We start from the raw sequence: 12,122 nt of genomic DNA, 5'->3' as shown, positions 1-12,122 counted from the left end.
TATATCTCAGCTGTTTGAAACACATTTTAAAATGTTCCTTGAATATTATTTGAGTTTTTTTAGGCAGCTTGTTGAATGTGGGATAGCTCTGTAGTATAAGCCAATTCTTCATCAAAAATAATTTTGTGAGGTTTTTTTTCCTGCCTTTAAAGATCAGGAGGGTGCCCAAGAATGATTTCTAAGTGTTTCAGTCATTCTAGAAGTTCAACTTCCTTCTACAAGATGTCGGTTTTATGACACAAAAGTGTGTCATAAAAATTAACATTTAGTTATAACAAGGAGATGTTTTTATTTCACTTAACATCTGTAGCAGATGTGAAATATGTAATTATTTTTGTAAAAGACTTCATAACTTTCATGATTCTTTTGTTTGGCAGATCTTTCTTCTATTGGGCATTTTAGACAATTGATAAGCATTATTCAGTGGCATATGGTCTGAGTCTGACGTGCTTTGAAAAGAGTAGAGAGTACTAATAATGAGGATTCTGTGAAAATGGGAAAACCAGCACAACAGATATGCTTTGAGAAAGTATGGAGTTTTAGCATCTTGAAACAATATATCACACTCAAAGGGACAGAATTGGGCTGCACAATCTGTTAGCTCATTCTTGTCCAATCTGGTCTCCTCCTTTCTTTTGGAGCCAGCATTGTCATCAACTTGCTGAATTATACTCTGACTGGAATGTATTTCAGGCACAGGGTAATGTATCTGCTTAAATGGAATCCTATCTTTCTACAAAAGCTTTTTAAGTATAATAAATTTAAAATATAAAAAAAAAAGTTCTATTAGCTTAAAGTAAATGGTTCAACAGTTTACATATGTGCAGGAACAAAGAAAATGACTACTTAGTAGTTTGACAAAAATCTGGTTTGTTTAGAAATTAGAATAGAAAATGTAGAAATAAAGTTTATTTTAAAATATTTTGCGGTGCTACCAGGTTCCCAATTTGGTTTTCAGGAGATATTTTAATTTGTTCATCAAAAAAAAAGAAAGCTATGAAAGACAGCCAAACCTTTCAGCCTGTGCCTGATCCTGCTTGTGTATGAGTCCAGGGAAAAATCCCTTCCTGGCATTAAGTTCCCTGCATTGGTGTTGTACAGGGCTTTTTTTAATGCCAGTACAATTTGTATTTCCTTATATTATTTTAATTTTTTTTCCAATTCTTAAGATAACATAACATAGATTTCATTTATCCCTCTGTGAGTAAAACTACATGGCAGTTGTTTTCAGAAAGATAAATAGTAATTGAGTCATAACAATTCAAAAATGTTAGGTTTTTTTTATAGTCACAGTGCTGTGTCTGTTTCTAGTTAATGAACCTATTAATTGTGCCATTATTTCTTAATAGAAAGTTATAATATTCTTACACTACACTGACATAAGGGAGTTACATTTTAAATAAATTGACATGAGAATTTTAAGCCTTGGATTGTGCCTATGGGTAAAACAGTTATGTTTATTACAGTGATTTATGTGAAAGTAAGGGGTCAGCTAAAAATGACCAGGATTCCCTGCTGCTAAAATGACAGGATAGCAGTACATGTGCCAGTGCTCCTGCTAAGGGTTCTTTAGTTTTCCTGTGGTAAATTACACTGCTTTGCAGGTACGGCTAACAGCACCACAGGCTGCCGCTGTAATACGAGTCAGAGGGGAAAAAAAATAACCACCACTGATTGTAAAAGCAAGAAGAACATCTTTGAGTAAATTCCCAGCAGCGTGAATTTAGGATGTTTTGTGCTGGCAACTCTATGGCAGAAAGGTTTAGCGCAGGTTGTGTACTGGAAATAGCTCCCAGTGTAAAACTGCGTGTGCTGAAGGAACAGTCTAATCACTATAGACTAAGCCCAGTCAGCTAATTTGATCCCTGTACTGTTCTAGAGGAAAAGGGGGTTTAGATTCATTATTTTCCCAATATCACGTTCTTTTGATGTGAATAATGAAGTTAATGTCTTTGGAATTTTCTTGTTCCCTTACAGTAAAGACATAACTATCATGAGGTGCTGATTCTTGGTGGGGAGAAGAAAAATTAATTCAGCCACGTAATATCTTTTGTCAATTCTTTAATGCAGAAACTGACTAAAATCTAAATGCATTTTTCATTGTTTTTCACATATTTACCAATTTTGTTTTCTATTTTTTTGTCCTCATTTCCTGTTCAATGTATACATATAGTTATTATTTCTTAAAATGTGTACATAGGCAAAAAGAGCCTATGCAGTACTAGTACCAATTAATAAACCTGCAGTAAAAAAATCATTAATAGGTTTGATAATATTTTTAATATTGTATGTTGATGGTCAAATTGTAGAGAAAACAGTATGTGTGTTCCCATTTTATCCAGATATTTTTTAGTCTTCAAGAAAAACTCTCTAAGATGGGTCATAATTCATGTTGTCTACACTGAAGTCACATGTCTACATGCTGACTAGAGAAATCAAAGGTTTGGTGATTGTATCTAGACAGATAAACTTTATCCTTTAACATATCCTCCTTTCATTCATCTCTTTGCTCTCTTCGACTTATCTACCCCGCTTCGTGCTTCCCTTTCCTAAATGGACTTATCCCCTCCTCACTTCTCAATTCATTGGGCTTTTTTCTTTCTGCTCCCTTTCTTTTCAGTATTTCATGGACGCTTTCACTCTTGTAAGCAGCCTTTTATTTTATATGTGCTAGATCAGTTTATACAACAAACCTTCCACATCTTACAGTACAGGAAACTCAGGAACATCCAGGCAACTGCATTGCAAGGGGAAATAAAGTTTAGGAGCTTCTATGACAGATGAAATTGATTGATCTGTCAAAAGTTGAACAATTCCTTGTTCTAATTAGTTTCCCTGTTACTGCCATCAGTTGTGGTTCTGTTAGTCAAGATTACTTCAACAAATAGACTTTTTAAATGCTTTGCAATTTACTTTTCCTAACAAAATTGTTTGATTTACAAAATCTTGTTTGTTTGTTTTAAAATCTTCCATATGGGCTGTTATATTCTGTAGATATTTTGGTGCCTTTTAAGGATTCTTTTTCTAATAGTAGCAACATGTTACTTGAGTCTAGAGACGTGAATCATTTTGTTTACATTAAGGTCTGAGAATTATAAAATACAGGAAATATTTAGAGAGGTTACAATCTTGAACATCAGAAGTTAAACACCTCAGAGTCCTACATAGAAATGAAAATATCACTGTAGTCATGTGATGCTATCATGTCTCAGTCCTTTGGAGAACTCAGTCTACAATGAGGCTGAACACTGTGTCCAAATTATTCAGTTACCCTGACTAATTTGTTCTGTACTACTGTTTGTTCTCTAACCTTGGCTATACCTCCCATGACCATGAATGATTCTGCCCTAAGTATGCAATATCATCATGCCACTGCTGGTGGCACCAGGAAACCACTAATAAGAGCATAAATTTTAAAGTTCCTGGCTATAATTATATTAAAATCACATAAAATAATAAATGGCCTTAGAAATAAAACAATACAAATAATTTTGAAGGGCAGAATCACTTAACAAGACAGTTTCATTTGTTTTTACTAAGAGGATTTTCAAAGAGGTCATCTACAAAAATAAATAAGTTTATTATCAAAGTTATGACTTGAAAATGTAGGCAAAAAAGATAGTTAAAATTATAGTAGTAAAAAGAATCCCAAGAGTCATTGACATCGGATTTGAAATAATTAGTAATAATAATAAAAATAGCTTTTTATCTGGACTTCTGAAATTTTTAAATGAACACACTTAATAGATGTTGGATTTCGCTGAGTTTGAGTCTATAAACTACAAACACACACTCCAAAAAAATTTTCAAATTAATTTGCATTTCAGCCTGTAAATAGAAAGCTTTCTATTTTTCATTTTGATGAATAATAATTGCAAAATTATTAAACTGAGGAATAATGTTCAATGTTCTAGTGTTCAAAGGCATTACAGAGAGCCAAATTTATTTTTCATGACTGTTATTATGTTACTGGTTGCAGGGATTTGCTATGTTTTTATACCAGTCCTAACCCCTTTGATACTAGGGATTGCATTAAACAAACACAGAACAGAATGCACGGTATTTGCCAGACCTGTCAAGATATTTTCAGCATTTTCATTTCCTTGTCTGTGTTACTTAGCATGTCAATAAAGTCATGTGCATTTTGTATTCCACCCCCATTGTTAATATAGTATTTTTTTTAGACAAATCCAGTCTTTTCAGGGACTGAAAAAGGCTCTGATTTCCTCCTTGTATAAACAGCATAAAGCAAATTATCATTGCTACAAAAACAAAAAAATAAAGATAAGAAACCAAAAAGTTTAAAATTTCTTAGTAATCTGCTTTAAAGCATGCAATTATTCTTTCTGTTACAGATGAATGACATTATAGTCACAGTTAGAGATTCGAATCTGAAGCTGACACTTGCTTTTGGAATAGGCATGCACCATGCAGGTCTACATGAAAGGGACAGGAAAACTGTGGAAGAATTGTTTGTGAACTGCAAAATCCAGGTATACATGTTCTTTTTGAATCCTGCTATGATGAGTTTTACATGGAATTTTAAAAGTTGGCTTTTTGTTATATATACCTCATTAATCTTTCTTTTTTTGTCTTAGGTTCTTATTGCCACAAGCACATTAGCTTGGGGTGTGAATTTTCCAGCTCATTTAGTAATTGTTAAAGGAACAGAATACTACGATGGAAAAACAAGGCGTTACGTGGATTATCCCATTACAGGTACTCACATAAATTACGGAAATGTTCAAATCCTAAAATGTATTTCAAGCATATGCAAATGACCTCAATTATTTTGTAACTGAATTTGGATAAAGACTAGGAGAGATGAGGTAAGGGGTTTTTTCTTTGTTTAATGCAAGTTGTAAGAGAACTCTTAAGATTTTCTGCAATAATGAAAGTGTTTCTGTTTTGCGATTCTTTTTTTCATGCTAAACTCCTTCAATGACTATCACCCAAAATAGACATTAAACAATTAAAGGGACAGTATAAAGCTTAGTCTCTATATCTAGTTAACTAGGTAATTGTATAAAAGGAACTTTTCAAGCACCGAGGTTTTTTAAATTTCTTAAACCTTTTCTAAATAGAAACAAATCTTTAACAGTAAACTTAGCCATGGTTTGAAATGCAACAGTTGAATCACACACATATGAGAAAATAAAACGTATATATAGTCACTTAGTAGTAAATGAAAAACCTTAACTGGCCTGGTATCATCAGTGATGTAAGGGATACTTCAGAAATAAGCAGCTAAATTAAATATTTGAATTTCTGGCTTGATGCAGACTTTAGCTGCTTTCTGGCTCCAGTAAACTCCAGTTTTCATAAACTGTTCTGCAGTGTTTTCAACAAACTGAAGAAAGTGAACCGTGGAAGAACTTTTTTTAGAGTTCAGTCAGGGAGAATATTTGTCTGGATGGTACTAAGTTTGAAGAATGAGGACAAGCTAAATTTATTCCAGGTTTCCTGTTCTGTTTTCCCTTTCTCTTTCCTGAAGAGAAAGTTTATTATTAAATGTTCCTATACTACGCTAGCAATGTGTACACCTAAGGACAATCTAAATGGTATTTGTTAGGTAAATACAGAGCTTGCATCTTTTTAGTCATTCACTGTCTTTTCATTGAGAGAAGTTTAGGAACATAAAGAAAGCTCAAACTGAAAATACTACAGGGGTTACTTCTTCAAGTAACCCATCGTAGAGCTTAATTTAGTGGTTTGTGCTCTGCAGGAAACTTGGGATCAATTTCCAGACCAAACTCTCTTTTTCAAACATTCTGGTCTGACCTGGGATCTTAGCCATGCACACTTGTATTTTGTGACAGCCCTTGGCTGATGTAAACTTACTGAAAGCAGTGTCTGCAGCGAAGTCGTGTCGCGTTCGTGCCGACTGGAGAGCGGCGGCGATCGTTTATTACTGAATGGGGAAAAGTGGCAAGGGAAGAAATCAACAGAAGCTTTAAATTTTATGTTGAATCCATGGCACTGTCAGAAATCAGTAATAGAGAAAATAATATATTTAAAAGAAATCAGAGACACAATAAACAGTACAGACTTACTATGCTGTTGTAGGAATCTGTTGTACAAGTTCACGCAAAGGCTTCAGGGAATGCCTGATACTTTCACTCTTTATTACCATTTTTAATTCAGGTAGCTTCAACACTGGGTGTCATTCAATTCCTGAATTTTCAGTAAGACTTAGGGCAGGGGAGGGGGTGGATGGAATACCACCATCTGTGATGGAGTCATTCAGATTTTGTTGTCTGCACTGCAACAGAAAATGCAGATTCCTTATTTTATGAAGAAACATGTGGTGTGGTTTGCCTAAAGCATTTTTATTTTTAACTTTCTAGAGAGTGTTTGTGCATCTGGAACTTCTGTGGATAGGTAGTACAGTTTTGCTGCAGCAATAAAATGAAAATGTAATTAATTTCTTTCTGAAATTCTTCCAAAAGTTTCACAATACTGTCTTTAATGCTGCCCTCAAGTTATGCCTTCAATGTTCCATCATGATATTACTTGGCTTCTCCCTACTAAAGTTACCTTTCTGTGTCAGGAATGCATTTGGCTCCAAGAAAACAGCTGAGGGCAGAATGAATCATTCTGGAGTGTACAGCAGTTTCAAAATAAGCAAGAATGCTTCTTTGAGTGAAGTCAGAGGTTTTGGGGAGGACTTTTTCTCAGTTAACAGTCATTTATTTAGTCAGCCAGTTGGATCATATTTAATATTTCAGGAGTTTAGTCCAGTGCTTAAAAGCAGCCAAGCAAAATATAGTCAGTAAAGAAAATATTGAGTTTGGATAATTACATAGCGGATGTTGGCAAAAATAATTTCCTGACACTTTTTGGTAAGTCCATTTCCTATATGGTCTTATGCACAATTTAATTCACCACACAGAATAGCAAGAGATTGTTCCATCACCTTCCTGTGCACACACCTATTCAGAAGCAGCAGATTTAAACTAGTTTCATTTTACATCTTAATGTCATTCCTAAGCTAACAAAAGGAATAAACTGATAAAAAACATTGCTTTCTATACACAAGTCAGTACACAAATGAAAATGTGTTACTAAAAACTCACAATTGGGCTGTCTGTTTCTCATGTTATGATCAGTTGATGTATCCCATTCTTTACTTTCTGGATTTTCCTTCCTCAACAGAGCTTTGGACCAAAAGCTTACTGATTATTAACTCAAATAAGTCACTTCAAAATGCAAGGTGCTGCAAGCCACATACTGGGCAGGTATAATAGAGCTCATACAAAATACACAAAACATTAAAACTTGTAAAATAAAGATGTAAAACTTATGTATTGCTTTCTACTGTTTCTTCTAAGTTAAATAGCAGTGATAGGTACCAGAAGGATTCAGGGCCATGGTGAATGAGGCGCAAAGCTACCTGTGCAGATGCACTTCTCAAATGAAGAGAAAACTAACAAATAAATGATAAGCATGCTTATCCTTCGGGGCAGATAGCAAGTTGAGCATGTTTTGCATAAACTAGTATTTTCAATGTTTACAGAAGTCATTAATTAGTATTTACAAGTAATGGTGTGTAGGTAGTGTGTCTGAACCAGCTTTTAAATCTGTATATTATGATGTGATGTAAGGACAAGGTGATTTAAAACCATCTTGACTCCAGTGCTAATAACTAATATCACTTGTTTAAGTGGTAAATATAAAATAGTGCTCAGTAATTAGAAATTGACTATGCCATTTTATCTCTAAAGTTGTCAAAACCTAGGAAATCATATCTAGCAGAAAAGCCTACATAAGGAACTTGTGTAAGTGTGAAGTCAAGTATTTGAAAATTAGAAAATTATAGACAATTGTCATTGTAGCCTTCATGAGTTCTCTTACTCATCATCTTTAATTGCATGTGATAAAATGAGAGATGGATGTGAAATGGAAGGAGTGTAAAGGCAATTTACATTAGATATAATCCTAGATTCTATTGCAATGGGTGATCTTTAAGTATACAAGAAGATTGTCTCTGACAGAAAGAAGTTCATCATAACTTTATCTGAGATGGAAAAAAACCTTAGAAGTGTCAAAGCCAATAGGGCATACAAAGCCAAAGTAATGCAAAAAACCTATATTGTACATTATACAGACATAAACACATTTGTTTATACATGAAAACAAATATTTGGTTTACACATTATTGTCTCTCTGGCAGATGTGCTTCAGATGATGGGGCGTGCTGGCAGACCACAGTTTGATGACCAAGGAAAAGCTGTCATTCTGGTTCATGATATTAAGAAAGACTTCTACAAAAAATTCCTTTATGAACCTTTCCCAGTGGAATCAAGGTAAAGACAAAGCAATCAGAAAAGCTGATCAAACTATAAGCAGTACTATAAATGAGGGATAGAGGACATGGGAACAAAATTCCTGTGCTGGATAAGTCCTAAATACTGGGGTCAAGAGGAAGATAATTTAAAGAAAGAAATTATCCATCTTTATGTAGAAAAATTCTTTCTTCCCTGAGTTTTGAAGCACTGCTGAGCTCATCAGTCCATTCCCATATAATACCACAAGTGCCTGTCCTTTATGGGTGTTGTCTCAGACATGTGAAAGCACAAACTGTTCTTCAAGTGCAGTGTGTAGGACAACTATCCATGATCCTCAAAACCCTCTTCAAAATTCTGTGGCAAGTTACTAGTAGGAAAAAAAAAGGTGAGTTTCTAGCACTTTTTGCCTAGAATATTTGTATCATTATAGATATCACATTCTTGAAAATCTCAAAAGTTCAAAAAGTTCAAAGTTCAAGTTTATATGGTGTAAACTCTTACTAATACAGTTTTAACATATCTTTCCCTATAAAATTGCACAATTTTTGTGAAAAGTGTAGAAACAGCACCTTTTTGTAGCCTCTTGGAACCTAGCTGATGCAAAGTTTGCTGTCCAGCATAATCTAATTTGTGCCTTGATTTTGATGTTTTAACTTAGTTGTTCAATGAGAAGCTATACTAGTTACATTGGTCTCCTGTAGAGGAATGTTTCATAGAACAATGCTCAGAGATCTAATAAAGCATGAACATTACTGAAAGCTTTTCTCAGTGGCAAAGAATTCACAGTATTGTTCTCCTAAGGAAACTTTATCCCTCAACATAAGTGATAATGGGACCTCTATCTGCTCAGGAAACTTGCTGGAGTTTGAGAGTGCAATCCACCTTTGAAATGTAGTTGAAATGGCCTGGTGTATTTGAAACTTTATTTCTGTGGTGCACAGACAGACATACAATTTTTGCAAACAAAGAATGTGGAAACATACACTTTATTTCCCTAGGAAACCACACATTTTTTAACATAGAAGTTGCGCTTAGCACATAAGTCCAGGAGTTGAACTTCTTCAAAATGATAGCTAATGAGTGAAAAGAGTGGTGTGATTGTTGATGGTCTATCCAGACTGCATGACATTAGCATAAACTAAGAAATATCTCTGTTCCTTGGGAAGTGGTGTTTCTAAAGAAAGAAAAATATCTTCCTTATAACAGTAGTAACCACACCTTTGTTTGTGTTTGGAAGACTATAAATAACCTAAATTACTAGTTACTGCATTTGTGTTTTTGTATTTACTTTGTAGTTCTGATATATTCCATCTTTTATTATAAAAAAAATATTTGATAAATTTGCATATGAAGAGTCACATATTGATAACAATCTTGTTAAGTTCTCTGTAGGTTGTAAACCACGTAACTTAGGTTTGTCTTGGCCTCTTTTATGATTAAGTATTTCATATCTTCAAATGGATACTGGTTGGGATTTTGGGGGGGTTTAGTTTTGGAATGCTTTCCCATCTGTTTTACCAAAGAGCAGATTTATCAGCTTTGTGTAGTATTTCCACTTTGTAAAAGTAAACTTCACAGTTTTTTAATTAATATTTTTTTCTAAAAGCCATTGTTTACATATTTAATTGTAAGACTTGAGTACTTAACTCATAACAGTCCTTGTGCTCTCCCTGATTATGGGCCTGAAACACAGCACATTAGAAACAAAAGAAAATCCAGAAATCCATTTCTGTGGAATAGCAATTGAATCATCTGTCCAGCTTCTGTTGGACAATCTGTGTAGAATGCCTGCAGTTCTGACCCTTGGAAACATGCAGTCACCAGTACAGAGCAGTAAAATAGCTACTCATGCCAGATTATTCTTTACTTTTAGCAACAGGAAAAGAACACTGGGAGAAGAAAAAGGATTTAATACAAGAAAAATCAAGTTGAACCTTAAGGATATTTGCTATTCTCTGATTGAACTCTAGCCAGGCATGATCTCATTAGATACTCTAATGGAGGTTCTTTGTTCTGTTTAATGACTATTTTATTTTTTAAGAATCATTTAAACCTGCTTTTTTTTATTCTGTTTCTGGGTAAAAGTAGCTGCTCTTATTCTTTTTTTTTTGGTTTTTTTTTGGATGAAGATGAGGCAAAATCCAGGGGAAGCAGTTTTGATGTAATTTTAATAGCCCTGAAGTATTTGTCAAGTATTAGCTAAGCTATTGCCACTGTTTCATTTCCTGTTTGTCTTTCCATATGATTCTCTATTGGATTAAATCAGCATGATCATATGGTCAACATACAATATTCGGAAGTCACCACTGAGTAGCTCCATCTGAATATGTTCTATGAATGATTTAAACTTGTGCATTCTTGGTCCAATCAAAAACTAATTTGAGCTTCATTCCATTATCATGTAAAGAAGATGACTGACCTTGCAATTACATTCCCCCTTCTTCCCCTCTTCCCTTTTACTGGAAGATAAATATATAATATTTTCAGATTAAAAGTAATAAACCTTTTAATGGACAACTCTACAAAATATATTACCTGTCTTTGTGATTGTAAAGTCAGCTAAATTCTTTTGTTTCCTGTTCTTCAGCTTGTTAGAGGTGCTGGCTGACCACTTGAATGCTGAAATTGCTGCTGGAACTATTACATCTAAGCAGGATGCAATGGATTATATCACCTGGACTTACTTCTTCCGTCGACTTATAATGAACCCAACGTGAGTATACAGTATAAAGGCAATTTAATCTCGAGGTAACTTGAGGTTAGAGTTGATCCAAAGGTGATCTGTCTGCTGTTGGAGCCTAGAAATGCTTGACAGTCTTCAGTGCAGGAACACTGCTGGCCCACATGTGGATTAAAACTCGTGAGCACATATTTTTTATAAATTTAACTCTAAATATAAATGCATTTTTTGGCAGATAACTTTACAACTTAGTTACAGCAATAAAATAAGCTTATTGAGAGGGCTACATCAGCATCCCTAAAATAAAATTCCAGATTATCACATTCCTTCAGATATTGTATTTATAATGCAATACCTTTTTTTTAGCTACCACATTGATATGTTCTGCTCAGTTTTCTTTAGAAAATTTATTAAGACTTGGACTTTCCTAATAAATGAGAGAATAACTATCAGCTGTTTCTCTGTGATAACGTTTGCTTTCATTAGGGTGCCCTGGTGAAACCATGTGTGCAATACTTTCAGTGATTGCTATCATCCTGCCTAGCTCCAGCTGGTATGCAGATCATTCTGAGCTGTTCCACCAGTATAGCCTGCCTTTGCCACGAGGCTGTTTTGGGTAAATGGTGTGTTACCTGTCATGTGATCATTCATCCACTAAAATAATGAGGCAAATAGAGAATTAACTGTTTAGATCACTAAATATTTCTAGATGTACTCCAGTGTGTTGTGTTTCTGAAATCATATTAATGTCCACAGCATTTGGCCAGATTTTCTGCCAGGTATTTTATGGGCAAGTGCTGCTGGGACCCTGCAGGTTATGAAATAATTTCCTTTAATTCTTTTTAAGTCTTTTATTAGTTTTTAATTCTGTATCTAGTCCTATGCTGAGAATGTCCCACAAAACAAACAGAATTTCCATCTAGTCTTCCTGAGAAATAAAAAATGCAGAGCATTAGAACTGTAAACTAAAGAAAGCATTTTCGATTTTCTTACTTCATAACTGATACAACGTGTACAGTTATGGGAAGGGTATTTCTCCTCTGAGAGTTAAATTATGATTTTTTTAATGTTTATTTTATACTTTTTTATATAAAGAATAAGTACTATTCCTTTAAAATGTCTTGCTCTTGAATTGCTTTGGTAAAGTGCTGTAG

General features: G+C 34.2%; 1 protein-coding gene across 4 annotated transcripts in view; it reads left to right on the top strand.

Annotated features, from left to right (window-relative positions):
* ASCC3 (activating signal cointegrator 1 complex subunit 3) overlaps positions 1-12,122 on the top strand; it is a 253,479-nt gene that overhangs the window by 190,952 nt on the left and 50,405 nt on the right. For all 4 annotated transcript variants that reach the window (XM_030946651.1, XM_030946649.1, XM_030946650.1 and 1 more), the window contains 4 exons: positions 4,356-4,493; positions 4,599-4,719; positions 8,174-8,306; positions 10,876-11,001. In XM_030946651.1, the coding sequence (XP_030802511.1) occupies positions 4,356-4,493; positions 4,599-4,719; positions 8,174-8,306; positions 10,876-11,001 (518 nt within the window). The remainder of the gene's footprint in view (positions 1-4,355; positions 4,494-4,598; positions 4,720-8,173; positions 8,307-10,875; positions 11,002-12,122) is intronic.

The sequence above is a fragment of the Camarhynchus parvulus genome, chromosome 3 (assembly GCF_901933205.1).
Source record: "Camarhynchus parvulus chromosome 3, STF_HiC, whole genome shotgun sequence".
In the NCBI taxonomy this organism is placed as follows: Eukaryota; Metazoa; Chordata; class Aves; order Passeriformes; family Thraupidae; genus Camarhynchus; species Camarhynchus parvulus.
This window is presented reverse-complemented; position numbering and strand designations above follow the sequence as displayed.